Source organism: Symphodus melops, assembly GCF_947650265.1.
Source record: "Symphodus melops genome assembly, chromosome: 11".
Lineage (NCBI taxonomy): Eukaryota > Metazoa > Chordata > Actinopteri > Labriformes > Labridae > Symphodus > Symphodus melops.
Window position 1 is genome coordinate 14774991 of NC_136701.1, and position 26234 is coordinate 14801224.

General features: G+C 39.4%; 1 protein-coding gene across 2 annotated transcripts; it reads left to right on the forward strand.

Moving 5' to 3' along the window:
• The first annotated feature begins 4396 nt into the window (after positions 1–4396).
• On the forward strand, positions 4397–26113 carry rad50 (RAD50 homolog, double strand break repair protein). 2 transcript variants are annotated; one of them, XM_079355591.1, is made up of 28 exons: positions 4397–4503; positions 5808–5941; positions 6184–6267; positions 6803–6954; positions 7058–7243; positions 7383–7587; positions 8133–8261; positions 10010–10175; positions 10365–10423; positions 10962–11096; positions 11381–11587; positions 11773–11955; positions 12101–12258; positions 12358–12533; positions 12670–12907; positions 14677–14866; positions 14996–15122; positions 16092–16285; positions 16941–17051; positions 17158–17250; positions 17576–17689; positions 18265–18392; positions 18585–18686; positions 19807–19929; positions 24382–24467; positions 24578–24720; positions 24830–24963; positions 25292–26113. In XM_079355591.1, exons 2-28 carry the CDS (start codon positions 5813–5815, stop codon positions 25476–25478), a joined length of 3939 nt encoding a protein of 1312 aa, XP_079211717.1. In that variant the 5' UTR covers positions 4397–4503; positions 5808–5812; the 3' UTR covers positions 25479–26113. The 2 variants fall into 2 exon arrangements, with proteins under 2 accessions (XP_079211717.1, XP_079211718.1); XM_079355592.1 differs by lacking the exons at positions 19807–19929; positions 24382–24467; positions 24578–24720; positions 24830–24963; positions 25292–26113 and adding an exon at positions 19178–19366.
• Positions 26114–26234: the final 121 nt, after the last annotated feature.

Below are 26234 nucleotides of genomic sequence, written 5' to 3' on the forward strand. Positions count from 1 at the left end.
TACAGCTCTGACAGACCTTTTCACACTTTTTGACTTGGTTGTGCTACAGAGGTGCAATGTATTCTATTTCCTTACAATATAATATAACACATTACGATACAATGCGATATAATACAATGCAATTTGCTACTGTAAATAATGTTCTTGCACAATAACAGTAAATATACGGTAATTTTAGAGTATGACTACTGTAACAGAAACTTTACAGTAATAGCCTGTAAATCAGAATTACAGTATATTTCTGTAGTTCTATTGGCAGCAAAGATGCCAGCAATATAGTGTAATTCTAAATGATCTGAACAGTGAACAGTCTAATACTTCTTTTTAGGATTTTACTCATCACAGTTTACAGTATTGTTATTAGTCGAGAAGTGAAGGACGTTATTAAAACACCTCTGACTGACTGATCATGCACACTCAAGTCAGCTCCTGAGAGTGCCACTTGTTCAAGATGTTTCATCAGATTATCTCCTTCAACATCAGAAGTGATGTAGCATCTCTTGAAGGAATGATTATGCATACATTGAAACCAGCAGATGTAGGTCAGTGAGTTACACAATACATTCAGACATCTATTTAGTTGATAATTTATTCTTAAACTATCCAAATTCAGGTTATGGGCTGTTAAAACAGGTTCCTATCTTAATTACTGGGTTCAGGGTCTTTTTTTGAGATCAATTTGCCTGACTATATTGGTTATCATAATACAAGTGTTTACACTATCTGTCTGTTGAAGATGTTTAACTGCATTCAAAGTTAGAAAATTGAAGCAAAATATAATATTTAAAGAATCTACTGATTTCAATCGAAGTGTTATAATCAAAGATGCCAACTATAGAATATTTATCCAGCTCTCTGTAAGAATTGTACATAACACTGCTACCATGCTTTGTAAACTAAAAAACTATTTGACCAAAAAAAAAAAAAGAAACAACACCAATTAATTCTACTGAGGATAAAACTGGCAATAACTTCGATGTCAAATCTAGATCTAATAGAACTTGTATACAGGTTGTCATGTTCTGGTGAATTCAATTCAATTAAATAAACTGTAGTTGTCCCCACTCCCCAGGGGGCAACTCAAAGGCACACAGAGTAGTAAATAAACAACACCGCAGGTAGATTAAAAATGTAAACAAAAAATATAAAGTGGCAATTTAAATGAATGACAACATTTAGTGTTCCTGCTTTATGAAGCCACTGAAGCCCTTTCCTTAGTGAACAATGATGTCTTTTATATGTGCTTACTGTCAAAAACATGTAGCTCTGACAAATAACGTACATATTTTACATATGCGGAAAGGCTAATGTCAGAGATGTATCACTTTTGAAATTAAATTTGACTGCTTTCTTGCTGTGTGTTAGATGAGGAGTTTGGTACAACTTTATGAAGCTATAAACTAGCTACTTAGCTTAACATAAAAATGAACAGCATAGAGGCAAAAGCTACCCTGGTCTACAACGTTACACTTAAAGCCAACAGCTCATGTTTTATATGCTTTGGCAGATGTGTCTGCTCCCCCTCATAGACAGACAGATTTTCAGTCAACTTGATTCAGGTTGTTTAGTTTGGCTCTGTTTTTACCCACTGTCTGGACAATTTTTTTAGCATTAACATGCTTTAAAAATAAAACTTGCCTTTCACAGATAAACAAAGCTGCAGGCTTATAATTAGAACATTTCTGAATACACTTATGCATACACTTATTTAACCTGTGTGTTATGGTGATCTACAAGCAATACAAACAGGTTATTTGACTGGTAGTCTATCTTACCACTCTCACATAATCAGTTGTGGGGTAAAGGCATTTTGGTTTGTCTTTTGATAAAGATTCTCTGAAAGGGAATGTGACGGTTATATAACATGCAATCATTTAATGCTTACAGTGCATTAGATGTTAACGTTCACTAGCATTAGCCATGATTGATGCAAAAATCATTTGCAAACATCTGTGAAATATCAGATACACAAGGCTTACAAAGTAGTGTGTTTTAACGTTATGAACTGCAAATAGCATAAAACAACATTTTTGATTACATACCAACAAAGCTAGCAAATAACTAGCAAATGTCGCTAATTAACAAAGATGAATCTAAACTGTGAATGAAGATACTTCCTGTAGCATGTACACCCACTTCCTTGTTGAACATTTCTTTTACAGGAAGTCAAATACAATTTCCTGTGATATGTTAAGGAGCCACACATTTAATATTATTTAAACAGTGCATACTGACATTAGCACACACCACTAGGTGTAACTATTTAAACATCTAATTGTATGAGGACTGTAGTGCAGTTTGGGACTTAAGTTGGAAACAGGAGGCTAGCGGGTTCAAGTTCCGATGTGGACAAAGTCTGGAAATTGGGCTGATATCTTCCTGAGTTCTTTTTAGCAAAACACTGTATCCCCAACTTCTCAGGTGCATTTTCGAGTGTAACCCTTCTCTATCATCTCTCTATTATTGCATGTCCATAAGATCCCGTTTGTACATATAGCCATGTATATTTAAGACGTGTATCTATCTAACTTCTTTTTTAATCAAACTATGACTTAAAGTTCAACATTTCTACGACAAACTAGAGTGATAGTAAATGATATAATTTTGAAACAAGGGTCCTTTTAAAACCTTCTATTTGAGCACAGAATGGATAAACACAGCTGGGGCCAATTAGACAAATAGAGTGCCGAGATTCAGCCGTGCCAATATGGAAGCGCTCACAACAATTAATTATTGTCAAGCAAATCCAGCTAATTGGCTCTCCATTAGAAAGCGAAACCCATTGTTCATGTTAATAGTTGCATCTGCCCATGTTTTTTTAGATTCCATTGTTTTGATACTGCACACATTTTAAAAATAAAGACAGATACAGACAGGGAGGACAATTCAATTACCTTCACATCCAAATTTTTGGTAAATTGATAATCAGCTGGTTCCAAGTTTGTCTGTCTATCATCCAACCGGGTCACCAAAAAAAATTAAAAAAAATAAAAAGTAATTGCCCAGTACAAATAAGGTATCTTTGGCATGTCAGATGAGGCCTTCACACTCAAAAACACATACACATAATAAATCTCACAAATACATATACATGTACTGTGGTTCCACACAAGCCACAAGGTCACAGCATTTTCATGACAGGACAGGATGAAAATAGAAAGAAGTCCATGAGCTGAACAGACTGAGGCTCAATGAGTCAGCCAGCTGATAACACAGACAGACTGAATCAGTGGGCTGAAAGCAGAAGGCAGTTTGCGTGAGGGTGTGTTTGTTTGTGTGCCCTCTTTAAAGAGGGACAGAAGATGAAGTAAAAGAGATGATGTTCTATGGTTTTTAGAGGGTTGGCTGCAGGAAACACCAGGGACCTGCAGGACTCACCCATTATTTCTCAACAACACACACACACACACACACATGGGAGAGGAGATGAGAGGGGAAGGAGGATGGTATGTGAGATTTGGCAGCATTGGCTTTTCCACTGGGAAACATTGTCCTCTGGTGGTAAACGTTGATATGAGATATGTCGAAGTAAAGAGTAACAGATGTTTTCAAGATCTCTTCTGGACAAAGACATCCTAAATGTTTAAACAACTTTAGAAAACAAAAAAAACAAGAGAAAGAGAAGGTGTTCATAAGTAAATAAATAATGTGAAATAAAAAAATAAAAAAACAGACATAACATGAAACTGATAATTCTTTAAAAAACAAAGCACTCTGATGAACAAGGTAATAACTGTTTAGCGATGATTAGGCTGATGAACTTCTATATGTTCATATTGTTATGACACTATAGACATGATATAACAGAAACACAACGATATCCTGTGAAGCCAAAGGCTTAATAGCTTGTTTTTTTTGTGACAATTTTTTTGTTCTTGACGATTGAAAACACATTATTGCACAGGGGGACTTGAGTTTTCTTTATATGAACAATGAACTTATGGTTTATTTGACACACATACAGCTTCCTCTTGCCCTAAATATATGCCATTGCTGAAAGTACTCCCTAACAAAATGCACTACTACAAAAGAAATAGACACATGTATATATGTATGTGTGTGTGTGTGTGTGTGTGTGTGTTTGTGTGTGTGTGTGTGTGTGTGTGTGTGTGTGTGTGTGTGTGTGTATATATATATATATATATATATATATACATATATATATATAAATATATATTTATATATAAATAGTAAGCATTAAATAGTAATTAAATAGTTACTATAAATAGTAAGCATTTAATTAATATCACGGTGACTACTATCCAAACATGAATTATTAAAAGAAGGAAAGATAAGCCTGAACCATGGACTCTCCTTCATATTTACATATTCATATGTTTACATATTGCTATGCTGTACACGGCATAGATAGTATATCTACGGTACCCAGTATAAATGTGAAACCGGAAGTCGGAAGTGGACACGTTTTTGTCATATCACACACAGCGCGAAAGCTCACTCCCGTCCCCTCACGTCTCTACAGTAACAAACCAATACTCTGAGGTGAGTTATAATAAAAAAAAATCAATAATGTAACCAAGAAAATCACGTTTGTATTACTGTAAAGCGAAACATTCAGCTCGACAATGAGTCCGGAAGTTTGAATCACTGCTAAATAGCACGTAGCCAAACTTACGTTGAAAGCTAGCATGTAAAATTGTTGAGTTCGGCGCGATGTATTTTTATAAGGAGAAGAAACAGACATCCAACAGAGGTTACACGGTCAACCCTCGGACTGGAATACCAGGCCATTAAAGGGGTTTGATTGTTATTCATTCTTGTTTCTTCTTTAAAAACGTGAACAGGCTGGTGAGGACTTCTAACTAGTCACGTTATGTTTGTCAACACGAGCAGTAAACTTCATTTTACATTAAACATGTTTCAAGACCCCCCATCTAAAGCTTTCATGATGAAGCAGCTGTTGGTAATGTATTTAAGCCAGACTACAATCTTTTCAGAGAGACTGCAAAGGCAGCGGGAGAACAGAAACAGCTAATTATAAAAACAAGATTGTTTTTAGTGCTCATCAAATGTGTGATATATGGTAATACTGATATGACCAATTAAGTGAAGAGTCTTGACAGTTTAGATTAGTAGCACCAATCTGACAGTAATTAAAATACCACAAGTCATAATTCCAATCATCTAATACCCCTGATAAGTATGACCAATCAGACAGTCACTGTAGAATCTTAAAGGGGACATAATATGAAAAATCCACTTTTACAGTGTTTTTGATCATTTATTTGGTTAATCTGAGTGTCTATCAACCCACACAATTTGAAATAAATCCATCCAGTTCTTTGTTTATGATCTGCATAAGTCTTACCACGCAGAGAAAAATGCTCAGTTTCAAATGTTCTCAGTTTGTGACATCACAAGTTGGATTCCCCTCCCCTGGTATCTCCACCCATGGACACCACCTCCAGCCTGGAGCTAAACTTTTGCGCAGTTCTGCCATTTTCATTGTCATTACAGAGGAGTGATGTCTGCTGGGAGAACTCAGGAGGGCTTGTGGCATTTAAAGAGACACACACCAAAACGAAGCGCTCTGAGAGAGTTGGTTTTGACAGGGTCACAAACCTCTTCTGCTGCTTGATTCATGATATATTTTGACCACAGCACAGTTTCATTTAGAGCACAGGGGACTGTTTGAAAAGGTATAATATGTCCCCTTTAAAGTAGCATTGGGGAAAAGATTATAATTTCTCAGTTTTCTCAAAGTTTCGTAATTAACACTTCACACATTGTATATTCTCATCCCTCCTCTCTCTGTCTGTTTGTCTTCCCTTTTCTCCTCTGGATAGGAAACATGTCTAAAATAGACAAGATGAGCATCCTGGGGGTGAGGAGCTTTGGCATTGAGGATAAAGACAAACAAGTCATCTCTTTCTTCTCTCCTCTGACTGTGCTGGTCGGACCCAATGGAGCAGGGAAAACGGTATGAGAACATGTTTTGAGAGCAGAGATTGACCGAAGCATGGCCTGGAGTCAATGAACAAGAAAGTAGTGACAGAATCTTTGACGTGCCACATGTTCGCCGAGTGTAGCTGATGTGATCATTTTCTTATTTCATATTCTGAAAGCAGCCATGTGAAAAGTTGTTGAAGATATTTCAAAATGACATGTTTATCTCTCACAAAGTGATTTGTTTTTCATTGAACTATTTCTCCCCCACACCAGACTATTATTGAGTGCCTTAAGTATGCAACATCAGGAGAACTTCCCCCAGGATCTAAAGGAGGTGCTTTTGTTCATGATCCAAAGGTGAGCTTGTTCTCTTGTGTTTGTAAGTAACTCAGGCTTGCTTTAGATTTAGTTTTGAGCGCTTGAGTTCTGTTGTATGGGGATTGTAATCAGTATTTTAGAAAATGTTCCTTCTACTAACCTGTTTAGCACTCACTTTCAGTTTTTATTCTTAACTTTTTCCATTTCTGCTAAAGTGCAGCAGTACCTTTGTAATCCAGAACTTCCACCAGATACGTGAACGCTATGTATCCACTCCGGTTCGTTACGGCTCCCTCGTCTAACAAAACCCACAGCTCGAGTGCAGAGACTGAGGAATTCCTGCAGTAATTTTACAGATTCAATGGCAACAGCAGTTTTACTGTTGTGTCTGTGTCTAACTTCTTGTCCCGCTCGATCTTTTCTGTAAATTGATGTGCCGTGTTCCGGCAAAAATAGAAGCCTTGCTTATCTGCTGCTGAGGGCTGTCCTGAAGGAGTGGAGACAGACCGTACACGCATCTCGTGGAATTTAGTCTTCAGTCCCACTAAAGTCAGGATGTGCTTTGTGAATTCAGGATGCCCACGAGACCGATGTGCGAGCACAGATTCGACTCTTATTCTCTGACGTTAACGGAGAGAAAGTGACGATTCAACGCTCCATGTCTTGCACCCAGAAGGCAAAAAACTACACTTTTAAAAGTTTGGATCAGGTCATTACTCGAATTAAGTAAGCCCAAGTCTAACTTTTAGAAAAATCCCTTTTGTTGAACATTTTATGTAAATATACCGTGACCTTCTTTTTTTTTTTTTTGCATGCAACCTCTACTCAGGGACGGTGAGAAAACGAGCTTGTCAGCAAAGTGCGGTGAACTGGATCGGGAGATGATCTCTGCACTGGGTGTGTCGAAGCCTGTCCTGAACCACGTCATCTTTTGTCACCAAGAAGAGTCGAACTGGCCGCTCAGCGAGGGCAAAGCGCTCAAAGACAAGTTTGACTCCATCTTTGCTGCAACAAAGTAAATCTTCCACCTTCGTTTAATCGCTTTGACGAAATAAATGAATCCAAAGCGCCTGAGAGAAACACAAACCTGCAGATACTTGTGGGATACTTTTGGTTAGAAGGGGAACTCAAGAGTTTATATTTCTTCTTCCCAGGTATATCAAAGCTCTGGAGACGATGCGTCAGTTGCGACTCAAACAGAGTCAGACGGTGAAAACGTGTCAGATGGAGCTGGGCTACCTGAAGCAGAACAAAGAGAAAGCCCAACAGATTAAAGAGATGGTTGCCACCAAGGAGGCTCAGCTGACAGCCTCTAAAGACAGTGTCCAGCAGATAGAGAACCAGATAGACCCACTCGAGGTTTGTGCATGTATTTTGTTTAAAGACAGAGCAAATGCAGCAGCTTTAATGGAGAATGTTTATCAGCGTGAGGTTACACCCACAAATCATCTTTAAAAATTCTTTCATTCACCTGCAAACATACAGTACGCACAGCACTTTTTTTTAAGGTGCTGAGTCATCAGCCACAGAGTTACGAGTCTTTATGCATCATATTTTGTGTAACACACAACATATCTGACCTTAAACATGCTTTATGAATATTTATTTTCTGGAAGATTCTGAGAGAAAGCCGTATGTCAAAAACATCTGAGTTTATAAAATTGTTCACAATGTCAGTCGACTGGTATATTGATTAAAGTGCAGATATCAGTGTATCTACAGTGGTAGTTTGTACTGCGCGTCTTGAAAGTAGACTTGACGTATAGACCAATGGGAACGTCGTCAACTGTAACCACGTGATTTCAGCGAAACATTCCGTCAGTCTGAGGTCTAAGCACGCCAGAGTCACGCTCGCTGTACAGCGCTCCAAGTATCTGATGAGACACTTTCACTTCCACTTTTAGGTTCGTCTCACAGATATTGACATGAAGCTGGGTAAAGTGATGAAGCTGGACAACGACATCAAGGCTTTGGACAGCAGGAAGAAGCAGATGGAGGAGGACAACAAAGAGCTGGAAGAAACGATGGAACAGGTGAGATAAAAAAAACCACAACATAGATGCACATGTAAAGAAGTGCATGTATCAGGTGTGTGGTAATACGCGTTTAACTAGGATCTTTAATAGAAATGAGAAACAGGAATGACTAATTGAAGAGTGCAGGGAAGAAGATACCAGCAACAGTGGAGGTTTGCCAAAATGATTCCTGACATGAGGCTTTAAAGATGTGATAGAGGGTAAATGAAATGCAAGAGCACAGATGATGAGACTGAAACAAAAAGGGGAACATTTCTCCCCCTCTGGTCTGTTTGGGAGTTTCTTTCACTAAGCACGTGCTTAACAATACTCCAGCCTCCACTCTGTAAGAAGGGTCATTACCCTAAATGGGGAAATAAGAGAGAGACTGCAGATGGTGAAGAGGGTCGTTTAGCTCGTTGATCTCTGCCTCGTATTGATATTGAACGTCTTTTACGAGTGATGGGAGTTTCTGGTCCGTCCTGTCATACAGGAGCCAGGACACTTTTCCTTCTGTTTCAGCGTCGCCTCTGCATTTCAATGTGATTTTTTTTCTTTAAACAACATATTTTCTTATCACAGATCATATTTATCAAGTGATGCAGAAAAGGCACAAATGTTTGCACAGCACTTTTCTATTCTCGCGTCCACTCAGAGCTCTTACACCACACGTCACATTCACCCATTCGCACCACATTCACACACTGAGACTGCTTTGGACAGTCTATCAGTATGAACTAATCCCATTCACTGACGCAGCAGTAAGTCAGGGTTCAGTCGTGTGTCGTTGAGAGATGACCGACTTTACCACTGAGCCCAAGCCAACCCTCTGCAGTGATACTACTAAATGACAACTATTGAACTGTTCTGTGATAGTGACAGACAGCTGGCTGCTCAGCACTAATATATGGATCACTTCCAGGCACCGTGTTTTGTGAGTTGAACCATTTAAGATACATAGATACTTTATTGATCCTGATGGAAATGAAAGTATACATGAATAAGTTTAATCACTTTTTGTTGAGTGGTCTGTGTGTCTGTTTTTTGTTTTTTGTTTTGTACTTTGCCAATAACATCCTTGTTCAGTTTTTAACACACAGATATAAACATGTCTTCCCTTTGTGCCTTATTGCAACTTTTACTATTGTGACTAACAAAATAAAAAATCAATAATGAAGAAACTGCTAAAAGCTAAATAACTTTTACAATGAACACAGAGGGCCCTTAATGGTTGCTCAACATGTAAACAGCACACAGAACATATGCAGATATTGAATATAGGAATATTCATTCTATCAAGTTAAGATCAAGTTTGTCCTCTTTTTAATTTGTCATACTTCCACCTTTGTGCTGTCTAAAGAAAATGTGTTTATATGACGCCTTCCTAAGTTTAAACCAGCCCCTCAAAGAGGTAGCTTCAGTGTTTGTCAGTAAAGTCTGTCCTCCCTCCAGTACGACTGTTTACATCAGTCCTGCTTGTCTTGAATGTGAAATTATTTGTGTGTGAGGAAGAGAAAGCATCAGCAACTGAGAGCCATGGCATGTGAGTACCTTTACGCAAAGAATAACTTTGAAAACTTTGTTTTGTGGATGAAGTTTTTTTTTTTTTTTACCCAGGTCATTTTTAAGCCTCCAGTGTCGCCTTTCTGTTTTCATTATGTTGGGAAGCTCCACAGTCGAGTCAAACTTCTGATGCGGACAATTTGCCATGACGTGCTCGCTTAGCCCTCGAGCCGATCTCAGCCTGTGAGCTGTGTTTGCTGCAGGTGTTCCAAGGTTCAGATGAGCAGCTGCAGGACGTTTACCAGAACCATCAGAAGACGGTGAGGGAGAAGGAGCGCAGGCTGACAGACTGCCAGAAGGAGCTGGAGAGAGCTGGTCGAGAATGTCAGAGACTCAACAGAGTCAAAGCTGATCTCCTGGTAGAGCAAGGTACACACACACACACACCTATATATCTTCTTATCATGAGCTTTTAAAAAAAAAATCAAAAACTGAAGCACTTACCTTTGGAGACTGTTTTCTGAATAATAGAAAAATAGAAAAAGTATTAATGAACTATAAAAAGAAGGTGATCATCACACACATGAAGAGAGATATGTCCGCTCTGCTATTTCTCAGGTCGTCTGCAGCTTGAGGCCGACAGACAAACTCAAAACATCAAGAACCGTGACACTCAGGTATGACCGAAATATGAACCTCCCTACACTTGTGCAGCAGTACCTTACAAAGCTTCCTCGGAAGGATACACGGTACATTAGAGATGACAATCATTTTCTCTCACGGATGTTAAATTCACTTCTGTGAATTAATCCAACAAATTAAAAAAAAAAAAAATCTGATCTTCAGTTTCCAAACACAAGCCTGATGACTTTATCAAAGACAGAATTCTGTCAAATATGGAAAGGAAAAAAAAGTTGTTTGTGGTGGTTATTAAAAATGACTTTCAAGTGTAGGGATTATTCGTGGTTAGGGTTGCAAAATTCCCAGAATTTTCAAAGTTGGAAACCTTCCATGGGAATTAACTGGAAATTAAGGGTCATTTGATCAAATCGATCATATCCAAGCATAAATATAAACATTTTGTTTCCAAAACTCCCAAGCTTAACTTCCCATCGATAGTTTCCAGAAATTAACCGGGAAACTTTCCACCCCTTTGCAACCCTACTTGTGATATTAGAAACAATTTCTATATCTATATGCATCTTTCTTTCTCAGGTTCGCTCTCTGTCGTCTTCTCTGGAGATGGAGGGTTATGACCGACCTCCTTTTAGCACCCTTCAACTTGAGAGCTTTAATCGTCACGTCACACAGAGACTGGAGCAGGAAAAAGACACAGTCTCTCAGGCTCTGGTAAGAAACACTCCCTTTCATGTTGGTGTGTGTTTTAGACCGTCAACCTACCAAAACAAGTATGTTCAGTTTTACACCAAACTTTCTGGATTCCTGTGGCTCAATATTCAATAAAACGTTGCAATATGATGATAAAATTTGATCCCTGATAATTGTGTAAGACAAAACGACTATTGTGGTTATTAAATGATTTTAAACAGCTCTGTTTTCTTCACTTTCCAAATGTTGTACTCTGCCCTCGAGAACTGTTTATGATTCCTCCTCTCGATGTTCTGTCCCCTCAGGCGGAGCTGCAGGAGAAGGAGCAGCAGAAGCAGCAGTCCATCGATGAAATGAGGGACAAGAAGACCGGCCTGGAGAGAACCGTGGAGTTGAAGAGAGACCTGCAGGGGAAAAAGCAGCAAGAGCTAAGAAACATCAGGGCAGAGCTGCAGAGGCTGGAGGGCTCGTCCAGCCGACTGCAAGAACTGGAGAATGAGCTGGCGAAAGCGGTGAGCATCGACACAGGCCAAAGTGGATTTCTGTGATTACTTTTACTTAGTTCTTTTCTAAATTCACTTAAAAAAAACCCCTCTGAATTCATTAGAATATGTAACTGAGATACAGCACACCTTTTATTCATATTTTCAAAACAAACTACGTACTTTCTAAGTTTGTGTGTGTTGTCTTTTTTTAGGAGCGTGAGTTGCAGAGCGCAGTTGAAAACTCCAATGTGGAGGAGCTGAAGGCCGAGGTGGTGGAGCTCCAGAGAGAAAAGAGCGAACTTGATCGCGCGCAAAGACAGCTGGACAAAGAGATGGAGATGCTCAACTCACACACCACAGCACGGACGCAGATGGACATGCTAAAGAAAGACAAGGTAACGCGTTTCCCCTCTCTGTCTTATCTCTTCTCACTCTTTTCCCTCTGCACATCTTTGTATTACTGCCTTTCTTTCCTTTTCTTTTTTTAATTTGTTGTACTCTGCTGCCTCCACTCTCATCTTTCCTCTGTCGTTTGTTCAGACTGAGAAGGACGAGCAGGTACGTAAGATCAAGTCTCGTCACAGCGAAGATCTGGTGTCACTGCTCGGTCACTTCCCCAACAAAAGAGAGCTGGAGGACTGGATCTATGCCAAATCTAAGGAAATCAACAGTACCAGGGACAAACTTGCCAAACTCAAGTTAGTAAAATTTACTAACATTAAAAATCCTGCTCAATGGAAAAAAAAAAAAAAAAATCCCTTTGCTACACTGTTTAACAAAATTGTAATGATTCTCAGTAAAGACCTGGCATCAAGCGAGCAGAATAAAAGCCATATTGCTGCTGAGGTACGAAAAAAGGAGCAGCAGTTAGCAAACGACCAAGAGAAGTTCTTCAACGTATGTGGCAGTCAGGATCTGGAGCAGGACCTGGGCAAACTGCAAGACGACCTGGAGAAAGTCTCCAAACAAAGAGGTGAGTCTCCAGAAGAGAACACTTAAGGATCGTCCTTGCTTCCTTCTTACTGATGTGTGTGTTGTTGAGATTTAAGATTTTTAACGTGCACGTACAAATCTTAAAAAATGTGTTTTGTTATTTGCCCTTAACCCAGCCATGCTGGCTGGAGCCACAGCAGTGTACACTCAGTTCATCAGCCAGCTGACAGAGGAGAGAGAGCCCTGCTGCCCCGTGTGTCAGAGAACGTTCCCCTCAGAGCCGGATCTGCAGGAAGTTATCAGCGACATGCAGTCCAAACTGCGCCTAGTGCCAGACAAGCTGAAAAACACTGAGCAGGACCTGAAGAGGAAGGAGAAGAAGAGAGATGATATGGTGGCTCTCCGACCTATCAGGTACGGAGAGAGTCTATAACCATTAGTCCAGTCGACAAAAGAGAAAAAAACCTCCTTTGAGTTTAATGTCTGTAAATGTCAAAGAACTGTTTAACATTTGATAAATTCAAAAACGACAAAAACAGGCATGGGGTTAGCAAGACAACAAGAAGCCTTTTTGTTTATTTATTTAAAGTAAGTAAGCCCACTCTCAAGAAGGCTTAAATATGACAGGTGTGTTCAGGATCTCCTACCTTCTGGTGTGTCTATAAACACATTTTTAAAACGGTGTGAGCTTTCTCGATCAGCTCCTGTGGTTCCCGGTTTCAGACTTTTTGCGCTCGAGCTCATGAATGAAACATGATTCATACAACCAAAACAAAAAAGCAACAGCAAACTAAATCTGTCAAAAACAATGTCTCCAACCCCCCCCCCCCCCCCCCCCAAAAGCCACACAGCTGGCTGCAGCCTTTGCTTGTCACACTAAAAATAGATTTTTCAGCTTCAATCTGTCGTGTTCATTCAAGCGGTAAGGCGTGTGGGGAAAGGCGGATGAGCTCTCCTCTCCAAACCTCAACAAAATATTTTTTCTTCTGATTTGATTTCATGAAAAAAAAAGAAAGAAGAAATGGCATGAAAGGAAGATGAAGGAAAACAATGTTCAAAAACAAACGCTGTGTTTTGGCAGCTAATTAAGTCTGTACGGCCTTTATGACGGCTCAGCATTTATTTCCATGGTTCTTTATATTTTTTAGGCTCAATTCTGTCAAAGAGGGGTTCACTACCATTCACTCATTCAAACGCTGATGATGACCTGCCTTTTGTGCTGTTTTAAACCATCTTCGTGTTGTTGTTTCATCCTGTAACTTAGACTCACTCCTTCTGCTTTCATCGTGAATCTATGCATAAGGGCAACAACAGAACTCTCTCAGTAGAGTCATGGAGTTTCACAACAAGCCCACTAGATGGAGCCAGACTCTCATATAATACAGATTTGTTAGGAGCAGAGTCCCACACATCAGAGTGTTTATTAAACTGAATGCATTTTTTATGTTCAAGTGTTCAACAAGTGAGATACAAATCAAAGCTGTTAAATCTTTTGAAACATGTAGGAAACAGGTACACACAAGGCCGACTTACACAACCCGAAAACGCCTTCAAACCACCGATTATATAAAAGTGTTCTTCAGTAAACAGCTTCTCTCTGGTACAGCGGTACGTAAAGTTTTACCGGTAAGTTTGTGTCGTTTTTTAAGTCGTCATCCAACTCTATATAGCTGTCAAATTTGAATTTATGAAGGTACCCATGCGTCTTTCACACTTTTAAGAATAGCAACTACCATTTTGAGGTACCTTAATGCAAAACATAGGAAAATCCACTCTGAGTGAGCTCGAAACCTGTCAAATTAAATTCCTTGCCGAATATTCAAAGATTGTTTTATTTACTTTGAACTCTTTTAAACTGAAGTAACGTAGGGAAACAATTTGGCTTTCTACTTGCTTTTATTGGCTGGATAGAATTCAAGATAGAAATGAAAAGAAAACAACCCGATTTTTAGTTTTTTCATTTTCTTCCCTGATTGCAACCAATCTGAATTATTCTCAATCGCACAACTCAGTCGGAAAACTGTCGTCCTTTATCCAGATTCGTTTGTCTTCAGACGATATATTTATTAACTATAGAGAGTCAAAGATGAGAGGATGTTAAAGGACGTTGGTCGAACTGAACGTGGATGTTTATCCTTTGAACTTTAAAACAAATATATTTGTATTCATTCATCGTTTTCCAGGCAGTCCATCATACAGTTTGAGGAGAAGGAGCTGCCGGAGTTAAGAAACCGCCTGCAGACTGTGAACAGAGAAATCGAGAAGCTGAAAGGGGATGTGGAGGAGCAGGAGACTCTGCTTGGTACCCTGATGTCAGAGGAGGAAACAGCAAAGGCCTGCCTTCAGGACATTTCTCTCATGGACAGATACCTGGTACCGCTCTTCTGCCTGTTTCACTTTTTTCCAGACCTTAAACAATGGGCTATTCTGTCCCTTGTCCATGCCCTCTCTCTCTCTCTCTCCAAAAAGAGTTGATTACATCCTCCCTTTTTTTCTTGCCAGATGGACCTTAGAGAGGTGGAGAGGAAAATAGCTCAGCATGCAGCCAAACTTCAGGGAGTAGACCTGACCAGAACCATCCAGCAAGTCAGCCAGGAGAAACAAGAAACTCAGCACAAGCTGGACACCAGTAAGATGTGGACATTTCATTGTCCTGTAGTCTGGGTCCAGACTCAGACACACTTGACAGCCAATCAAAAGAGTTAAAAAGTAGAAACTGGTTTGTGGTGAGGGGAGAGTGGGAGGAAGGGAAGGAATTTTATTTTTCTTTGCAAGCTAACCCTGATCGCTTGATTGATTCAGAACAGATGATTATTATTATTATTATTTTTTTCATCAGGACTAAATAGAAAGGGGCGTGTGCACACAGACAAATCATCAGACACACATTTATTCTGTTTTTTTTTATTGTCACTGATGATGCAATGACCAAAAAGTGTTATTTTAAACAAATCTCCAATGACATGATGTCACCTACCGTAGCTTTTAAATTAAATTAAAGTTTAAATGAAATGTATCAAACAGTTTAACAGTGAAGTACACAGGGTGTCATAATACTTCTATATTTGTTGAGTTTAAGTCCATCTTAAATCACTAAAGACAGGTTTATTCAGCATAAAGTGATGCATAGATTCACTCACACACTAGTCTTCAATGCCCCTCTTTTCTTTAAAACCTAATGTACAATTAAAGACTCTTTCAGTATAAAGTTGGGTATAAGTAATTAATCCAAATCTGGTTAAAATGGGTTTACAATTGAAGGGATTTTGTTTTTGTGAATTCTTTCATTTTTTTTGCTATTCTGGGACAGTAAAAACTCAACTTTTTTTTTTTTTTTACAACAACTGTATGACCGTATTTTTGTCATCCTTTACGTTATGTAACAACGCAGTTGAAAGCAGTATTTTATAAACCTTTAATTAAAGCGATTCTTCGATCTATAAATCAACATTTAATCCAACAATCTGTGGCATGCTATTAAAAACATCCCACATGACCTCTTCAAGGCTAATCGTGTTCCCGGCGTAAGTTGGAAGTGGAAATGAAATGACAACAAGACGTTTTCTTTGCCTGTGTGTGACTTGATTTGTTGTTGCAGGCTCGAGCAAAATGGAGCTGAAACGTAAGCTGATCCAGGACCAGCAGGATCAAATTCAGACGCTTAAAAGTGCGGTGAACGAGACGAGAGCAGAGAAACTCCAGCTGAGCAGTGATATGCAGAAGCAGCAGCAGCTAGAGGAGCAGTGTGTGGAGTTCACCACCGAAATACAGACCTTAACCCGGGACATCAGGGTACACTTCAGTGTTTTGGATTTTCTGCATTATCTCCAACTACATTTGTTTGAGACAAACAAATGTAGTTTTCAGTTTTTCACATCACAGTTTTTGTAGAGATTTCATTTTTCATCCTTTCCTTGTCAGTACCTGTTTTGCACATCATATTGTTTTGATTAATGTAAAGTTGCTTCTTCCTGGTTTATTTAAAAAGCACCATGCATACACAGAAACTCAAAATACCTTTCTGACTAGCAAAGTGCCATATCCTATAGTTCACAACAACCGGTTTATTTTCTTACATCCTCACTTCTTGACGTAGTGAAGTCAAATTGTTACAAACGCAGCGCACCGCAACAACAACGGATCATACCATGGCAACATGTAAGAAACGCTGACGACTGTGACAACACTGTTTGTTGTTTGGGGGGGAGGGCGCATATTTCCCACCCCTGTTTCTGACACATATTATAACACTTTAGAAACACCTTTTAAGTCAAAGCATTAGTTCCTTTTATTTATTTTATGGCCATAAAGCCTGTCAGTTTTTCTCTGAACAAACTTTTTTTGGAGCGTTTTAACTGTCTGACTTCACATGTGAAATTGTTTAAAGTTTATGCTCTATAAATTATTATATATTTTTTTTATTCTCTTTCTCGTCTTGTCCAACCAGGAAGCCAAAGAGCAGCTCTCCCCTTTATCTGCTGCTCTTGATAGACTGCAGCAGGAGAGGCAGGAGCTGGTGGAGCGCAAGAGGCTAAAGCAGGAGGAGGGGCAGGAGAAGGTGGACACATTCACACTGATGTCTTTCTTTCAAATTACAATCATGTTGTAATGTTGATTTAATCTTCGGATTGGTTAATCGTGCTTCATACCTCGCCCACTGACAGATCAATGCCATCAAAGAGCGAGTGAAGGTGATCACCATTTTGGAGAGAGACATCAACAAATACATTGATGAAGGCAAAGACAAATATAAAGAGGTAACATGTTGACATTTTTATTTATGATGGACTCAACATACACTTAAATGTAAAAAGTAATGCTTCCCTCAGTTCTAGCTGAAGAGTCATGGCTGTATCTGTGTTGAGTGAAAAACGAAGAAGCCCGCTCGACAGCAAATAAAGTTTCAGGTGCACGACCACAACAAGACTAAAAACAGCACTCGACGCTGATGGAGGCCGAGTCCATTATTGTTTTGTACACTTCTCTCACCCAGATAAAGGAACCTTGAGGGACATGTAGTGTGCAGACTTTTCAGTCTCCTATTATTGTTTTGCAATCATCAAACATCTTTGCTTGTTGCAGCAAAAAGAGTCCGAGCTCCAAGAAACCAACACTCAGCTCCATGAAGCGGAGAAGTATAAAGACAAGATCAACAAGGAGATGGGAAACATCCGCCAGGACATCGACACTCAGAAGGTGCAGTCTCCAGAGTTTGTTTCTTTGACCTTTTGAATAACAACGTTCAATCATCTTTGAACTTTCCTTAGTCATTTGGTTTTACTGATTATATGAAACAAGTGCTGCCTCTTATTTAGAGATGGAACATTGTATGTTATTAAAGTTTAAAGTTCCCAGAAGTGAACATTTTAAAGGGGACAAAAATTCACATTTTCTCAGTTTGTGACATCACGCAAGTTGGATTCTGGTTTGAAAATTCCCTCCCCTGGTGTCTCTTCCCATGGACTCCACCTCCAGACTAGTGCAAAACATTTGCACATCTGCTATATTTATTCTTCCTACAGAGGAGTGATGTCTACTGGGAAAACTCAAAACACTCATTGCATTTAAAGAGACATACACACCAAAACGGAGCATACTGAGAGAGCTCGTTTCTGCAGGGTTAGAAACCTCCTCTGGTGCTTGATTCATGTTATATTTTAACCAAAGCACAGCACCGATGTTTCATTTAGAGCACAGGGGACTGTTTGAAAAGGTGAACGGGGGGGGGGGGGTATAATATGTCCTCTTCAAATGTTAAATGTGTGTTGTAGGTCCAGGAGCGGTGGCTGCAGGACAACCTGACACTAAGGAAGCGAGTTGAGGAGTTGAAGGAGGTTGTGGCCAAACGGGAAGTTCTAATGAAAGACATGGGCAACATGCAAGTCATGCAGCTACGCCAGTAAGAGCCTTTACTGCTAATAATCGCATCGATGAATCAACTTCAAGGGCAAACCAGGCTGCAAGGAAACAGTTTGTGTAGACAACACCAATGTTTCTTAACCTTTAAGTGTCACTCTTTCAGGACTAGTAGTAATTAATGCACAGGTTGCAAGTGTTTAATCACAATCTTTTCTCTTCACCTGGTTTTCAGAGAAAGACGTGATTCCGAACGCAAGTTGGAAGACCTGAAAAAGACCCGCAGTGTCGCAGTGGGACGTCAAAAAGGCTTCGAGGAGGAGATACTGCATTACAGGTGAGCTACTCCGCTCCAGGCTTTGGTTTAACACTGGACAGAGCGTTAACACATGAAGCTGAACTCATCATCAGTATATTGCAGGTAAATATTATGTCAGGCAATTTATGTAAATTCCCAAAGAAGAAGTTAGACTGAAGATGTGCTCTGCCTAACAATTAACATTTTTAAAATCGTGATAAATCATCGAATTTGTAGCGTTAATTGTGATTAATTCCAATTTTTAGTCTCTCTGTAAAATGTCAGAATTTTGTTAATCTTTTTTTTTTTTTTTTTGAGCTGAGATTAATTTTCTTGCTGTTTGAATTGAACCCTGTTTGCATTTTGAAATAAAGTAAGAACCTTTGGGTAGATCAAAGTTTACAACATTAACTTAACCGCCGAGAAAGAAACTCAGTACGAATCAAAAACTAAATGGAAACAGCTTCGAGGAACAGTGAGAAAGGGAAATAATGTTATTAGGTTGATGTTTCATTTTGTCTCGTCAACAGAGCTGTCTGAGAAGTAAAATGAGCCATTCAAAGACGCAGCAGTGTCTTTCATTGTCATCACCGTGACCACAGAGAGCCCTGAGTATTCACCTTTAGATTCTTCATTGTCCCACAAGGGGAAGTCTGTATTGCAGTAGACTTGCTCTTGTTCTACTCCTCCACGAACGCATGACATCAGTCTGAACGTCCGGCTGTGGTTTGGAGCGTTCGTTGTGCAGTTCCTCAGAAATTAACGCTACGCATCCGCAAGATGCAGTATGAATATCGCAGTGTAGGGTTGTGATGGCGATGAGACCGGAAATGAAAACTCCAGAGAGCCGCTACAACAATGGCGGAAAGTTTAGAAGAAAAGTTAAACGATTCTGTCTGTGAAGTGTCAGTATGTCACATTAAGTTTTATTTAAGACCTAAAGGGACAAAATAGCACATGATTAATCTCGATTTAAAAAAGAAATGCATTAATTTTAGACCTTAATGAATTGTAATGAACTAGTTCATACTGACAGCCTTTCCAGAAGATTCTTATGCTGCAACAATATGAAAAACCCCGAAATATACCAAACCGACTTCAGATCTGTTCAAGACTTGAACTTTTATTTATTCAATCATCTATTTATGTATTTGTCCAGAAAAGAGCTGCGAGAACATCAGTACAACAAAGCTGATGAGCTGTACAAAAACAAGATGATCACAATGAGGACCACAGAGCTGGTCATCAAAGACCTGGATATCTACTACAAGGCCCTCGATCAGTAAGTGTTGCTCCCACATGCACACACAGACACACAGCTGGCATTCACCATTTATTTCTTTGTAATGCAACATTCAGCATATGAGTCAGACTCTACTCCTTTATGTAAAAGTTTCAGACCGCTATTTGCCGGCTACTTGTGCTATTACTCCACCTGCTGTTTTTTCTTTTTCTTTTTTCAATGTGAGAGCAAAACAAAACATTTAGTCTGTTTTTACCTGATGACATTTGCATGTTGGGATTACTTCCTCTCGGGAAGCCTGGAGGCGTGCTGCCCATGAAGCACTGATCTGGATTAAAGCATGATTTGGCAGAAAGAGAGCACGTCAGCGGAGCGGTGCTGCACACAGTGCTGAGAGGACTTTTTAGACATTTAAATCGTGCACGATTATGTGTTTTCAACACCGCTTGTGTTTTTTTTTTTTTATGTGTGCAGTTTATTGCTTTTAAATGTAGATATTAAGCGTATAGACTAGTTAAACCATATGTCCAGTAGTTGTTGTATAGCGCAGGGAAATAAGTGTAGCGTAAACTTGGTTCTGTAGTGTTAAGTTTTTTGAATTCTAATAAACACGTGTTTTCTAAAACCACTAAGAGTGTGAGCTAAAGATCAGGACCGGTCGTCACAAACAATCTGAGAGTCTTCTTAAAGAGCTCCTAAACTAAGCTTCAAGAATCCTAGCAGAGATTTTTAGCTCAATAGTGATTTAGGGACATTCTCAGAGCAACTCTGAGCAAGGAAGGGACTGACACTTGTATCTAAGTGAGGATGTGTAAGTTGACCCAGATACTAGGAAAACAGTGAAACAGAATCTAGTCATTGTGTAAATATGACTAGATTCTGTTTTTTGTTTTTTTGTTTTTTTTTCAGACCAAACTGCAATCAGCACTCACCTTTCTCAGCCCCCTCAAAGGGAAGTTACGTGTCGTGTGAGTGTATTCATCTCTGTCAAACAAATCAAAGCTGTTGCGCATTTCGTGGTGACGGGATGGCACGTTGTATCAGTTGAGTTTCCCATGTGTGGGTGAACAGTTGCTATGCAGCAAGACACGTCACAAGTCGTGAATTGACTTTTCTCTTATCTTTTGTTATCAGAAATACAGTTCACAGTTTTTGCAGCAACTATGATTTCAGTATTTCAATTTGAGCTTCGGACCAGCCCACATTTTTGTCGTTAGTTTATTTTCAGAGATCTAATAAGGGCAGCCTTAATATGTTACGAAGCTCGTAAAAAAAAAATCAGCCGTTCAATCAGTGAAATACATCAAAATGAGTTCTTGACAATTCAAGTTGACTTTCATTGTCTTACAGACTTTTTTTTAGTTGCAGCTTACTGGCAGAAAAATTATCGAAACATCAGATTTTCTTCCTCGAAATGTGACCACATAACTATCATGGGCATCAGTTTACATTGAAATGCTGAAAAAAAATGTATTTGGGAAATTGTCAGGAGGGTGGTAACAGATAGCCACAACATACTCAACTGAAACACTGCAGAGTTTAGCTTTTCAAAATGAAAGTTCTATCATTTGATTTCAAGTTCATGAGTGTGAAGAATAAATGATCTAACTTCTTTTCCTCAGTGGTTTTCACACCTCAAATCACAGGAGCAAAGTAGTTCTTATCAAAGCAAATATGTTTAGTTCCAGCAGCCAATCCTTTTTTTTTATTATTATTTTTTTTATTGGGTATGTCCAGGAGTCCGACAGAGAAACTAACCCCGGATTAAAACACATTGGAGCAGAGAAGTCTGAACTCCAGCTGTCTCTTACAATCTGATAGAGCAGCAGCAGCAGCATCGTTTACTTGTGTGTGGGCTAACTAATGCATCAGTGTTTGCACTGTTATCAAGATCGTGAAGCAGGCCTTTTTATCCAGGTCACAGCTTTTGAATAAACCAGAAAAAGGCATCATGGTGAGATGTTTTGATTTGGAAGTTGATGTGAAACTGCCACTGTCGCAAACTCTGCAGCGTATCATGAAGTAAATAGTCTAAAATGCATTGAAGGCAGAGATGTGCGGCTCAATTATACCAACGCCTTTGTTTTAAAAGGCCTGAGTCAGAACCTGTGTGTGTGTGTGTGTGTGTGTGTGTGTGTGTGTGTGTGTGTGTGTGTGTGTGTGTGTGTGTGTGTGTGTGTGTGTGTGTGTGTGTGTGTGTGTGTGTGTGTGTGTGTGTGTGTGTGTGTGTGTGTGTGTGTGTGTGTGTGTGTGTGTGTGTGTGTGTGTGTGTGTGTGTGTGTGTGTGTGTGTGTGTGTGTGTGTGTGTTTAAGTGTGAGCATCAAAGTTAAAAACAGATGTTACAAAACCACTTGTTGAATAGAATGAGCACGAGCGGGCTTCACAAAGACAGAGAGCTGTCTCTAAAGGTGAGTGAACTGAAAATGAACCACACATGACCAGTAAAGTCAGGTCGTGTTTTAATAACCATCCTTTGCATTAAACTGTCCATCAAGCACACATTAAGATTAGGAAACACAAGAAGAGAACTCTCGCTCCTTCCTGTAGCAGCTTCAATTGATTTTGCTTGCACTACTTGAGCACAAAATTAGTTTCGAATATATTTTCACAGAAAGCGAGGAGGTTTGATTTTTTTTTTTTTTTTTTTCCTGTTATACACGAGGTCAGGGGTGTCTAACTCCAGTCCTTGCTTTAAACCAGAGGTGTCCAAACTTTTTTTCTTGCGGGCCAAAATTGTCGCGTTAGAATCGCTCACGGGCCACAGGGTTTTTTTGTTGTTGTTTTTTTTAATTTTGAAAGGAACTTTTTGTATTTTGACCTCTTCAAAAAATATTGTAAATGCACAATAACTAATTGCAGTGGGAAAGTGTTGTGTTCTAATTTTTTGGAAAGAATAGTCAGGCTTTTGTAGGTCCCCCTACCTAAAATGAAAAAAAAAAAAAAGAACGAAATATGCCATCTGATGAGGCCTGGGGCCAAAATCTTCTGATTCTTCGATTTGAAGTCAAGGGCCACAAAAAATCCACTCAAGGGCCACAAATGGCCCCCGGGCCGCACTTTGGACACCCCTGCTTTAAACTAATGTGCTGTCATCAAGCTCTCCAGAAGCCTGATAACGAGTCGCTCATTGGATTCAGCGGCGTTGGAGCAGGGAGACGTCTAACAGTGTGAGGACGCCGGCCCTCCAGGACTGGAGTTTGACACCCCTACACTAAGTCCTGTCTTAAGACATTATTTTTATATGTTAGCATTTGAGTCTTCTGGTCCTGAATGTGTTTCTTTTAGGCTTCAGTTCTTCTTCTCACTACCAATTCTATTTATTCATAATTCAATTCTTTAGTGTTTTTGTGGATGTTGTGATCCCCTGTAAACTTTTTTTTTTTTCATACATTGTTGTGCACTTTGGTCAGCTGTTTGCTGTTGTGACTTGACACTTGTAAGTCAGAAAGGGATCCTCAGTAGGGCCTAATTTAATAAGGACCTTTTTGGGTTCTGATACCAACGTCGATAAAATGTGTACCTATTCTGCTACATTATTATTAAACATGAAAGTCCAATGATGGAAGATTATCATTCTTATTTGCAATAATCTATACTTGTCTATTAAGTGACCAAGTCATGTTGTGTTTCCCTTGAAGCTTCATACTGTTTCACTACACCATTACATCCAGTCATCTCTATTTAGTCAGTTAAATGTATACATAGTGCAGCTCTCTTTTCTTTTTTTTATCTTTTTATCCATCATATATGCTCTTCAGAAGAAGCGCTTTTGGTAATACAGATATCACCCCGCTGATTTCAAACCGCATGAAGATTGTAGATCAAATCATTCTTGGTATGCCGGAAAGCAACATCTAGTTGTTGGTTTTAAAGTCCTTCATATCAACCGATATCTGAAGCGATATTATATGGATGTGTTGGAATAAAAAAGAGAAAGAGAGAAAAAAAAAACAACCCATGTCAGGCCACGTGCAAGTTTTCAACAACACATTATGATGATTATCCATTCAGTCAAGTTTAGTTCAAATAACTGTGTGTGCATACTGTTATCAACACTAGCATGAGCAAGTTCAGTGGTCAGTATACCTGGTTATCGAATCTAGCAGTTTCTGGGTCTCTGGCCTGGAGGCTTTGATGCTCTGGGTGCATTTTGACAATAAAGGTATCGACCTCCTAAAGGAAACCATCTTTTATCCTCAGCTGTAAAGAAACATCTTCACAATGGGAATGATTAATAAACCAGTAGGGTTTCTTTCTCTTCAGGTCACCTTCAGTGACATCCTGGAACCAGAGGAGTCTCCCCCTGCTGGCAAAAAAAGGAATGCAGCTTTAAAGCGCTTCAACATTATCATGGCTCTTTAAACCAAGACGCTACTATCCACTTTATACAGTTCATGCTTGGAGAAAAAGAATGGAGTTAATCAGGAAGTAAAGAGGTAACCTTTTCGTGAAGGTGTCGCATCTAATACACTTTTCTTTTTTTTTCCCAGAACCATCATGAAATTTCACAGCATGAAGATGAATGAGATCAACAAAATTATCCGCGACCTGTGGCGCAGCACCTACAGGGGTCAAGGTGCAGCAAGCGTGAAAAAAGAAAATAAATTCCAAATCATGGTTTTAAAGTGTCGTGTTCGTCGGTGTATTGTTCTTGTGTGTCACCGCCCCCTCTTGCTCCCTCTCCAGACATTGAGTATGTGGAGATCAGGTCGGATGTGGATGAAAACTCTTCAGCAGGAGTGAGGCGAAGGGTTTACAACTACAGAGTGGTTATGGTCAAAGGAGACACAGCTTTGGACATGAGAGGACGCTGCAGCGCGGGTCAGAAGGTACCAGAAAAATAACTTCTTCATGAGCATACATCACAAAAAGAGTATTTATCTGCACTTTAAACTGATATCGAGTATTTTTTTATTTATTTCAAACACATTTGTTTAGGTGTTGGCATCCCTAATCATCCGTCTAGCTCTGGCAGAGACCTTCTGTCTGAACTGTGGGATCTTGGCCCTGGATGAGCCCACCACCAACCTGGACCGGGACAACATTGAGTCACTGGCGCACGCCCTTGTGGAGTCAGTACAGACACAGACTGAAACAGTGTTTTTACCATTACATTTGTGATAACAAGATGCTTTATTATAGAGAGAGAGAGAAAATCTGGTCAGATACAAACTCTGTTTTTTTCTCTTCGATGGGCCACACGCAAGTGCCTTCATAGTTTTGAGCTGTTAGATACAAAGACATTTAGCAACATTGTGTGACTTAAGTAACTTTCTTCAGAACTGTAGTCCAATCTCAATGTCTTCTGTAGTTTATGTTGCACCAGATACATTACTCCTCAAACTCATTCTCATTCTCTTATTGTTTAAACTATATTTATCTTTTGTTCGTCCTTCCCAGAATCATTAAGAGCCGCTCTCGCCAGCGTAACTTCCAGCTGCTCATCATCACCCACGATGAGGACTTTGTGGAGCTGCTGGGTAGGTCCAGCTACATCGAGCACTTCTATCGCATCCGAAAGAACCAGGACCAGAACTCTGAGATCACAAAGTGCAGCATCACCTCCCTGTCATCGTACCTCCACTGAAGGAAAAAATGACTCTTGGAACTCCTTTGGACTTTCACAGTACACTTTGGACTTTCTGTATTTATTTCCTTTATGGAAAACGTTCCAGTGAACATGTTTCAGAATATTAGAAATACAATCATTTGACATACTTCAAGACCCCATCAATTCTGTGAACTGATATTTAACTTCACAGATTTGCACAATTGAACCTACACAATGTGGCTGACAAAAATCAACTCAATTTTTTTTTCAGGTAATCTCCAAACTGGAATGATAAAGTTTCCTTTTTGAGTCACTTTTAGGTTACCTGAAGTTCATTTATGTTCTACACTATATTGTTTCCTCCACTACTTCCATAAAAGTTCTATAAAACTAGAAGTCGTGATGCCATTGAATGGCTTGAACAGCCTTGAGGGTGTTGACCTAAACTTTTGTGTTTTGTCATATGGAGACTAACTTTGTGTTTTTTTTAGTCTTTTCAAAGTCCAGGAGTTGTGTGATGGCCAGCAATGGCAACAGAAGGATCTGTTCTACGTAAAAAAAAAAATTAGGCAAGGCAATTTTGCAGTTTTCAGTTGTTTTCATGTTTTCCACTTGGAGAGCTCATAATGTTTTGTCATTAAATTTCTTGTGGAGGTACAAGCTGTCACATACCACTGTCTCTCTTTTTACCATAAGTAATCAATTTGCTAAGAAGGTTTTTTTTTTTTTTTTTTTACCTTGTATGGAAACAGACTTTAGATTCAGAGAAAACTAACTCAGTTTTGTGAAGTT

Coding starts and splice junctions, on each gene's coding strand:
- rad50 (XM_079355591.1), top strand. CDS start 5,813: ATGTCTAAAATAGACAAGATGAGCATCCTGGGGGTGAGGAGCTTTGGC. Junction 18,393..18,584: donor CAAGTCATGCAGCTACGCCA/GTAAGAGCCTTT, acceptor CCTGGTTTTCAG/AGAAAGACGTGATTCCGAAC. Junction 18,687..19,806: donor GAGGAGATACTGCATTACAG/GTGAGCTACTCC, acceptor GTATTTGTCCAG/AAAAGAGCTGCGAGAACATC.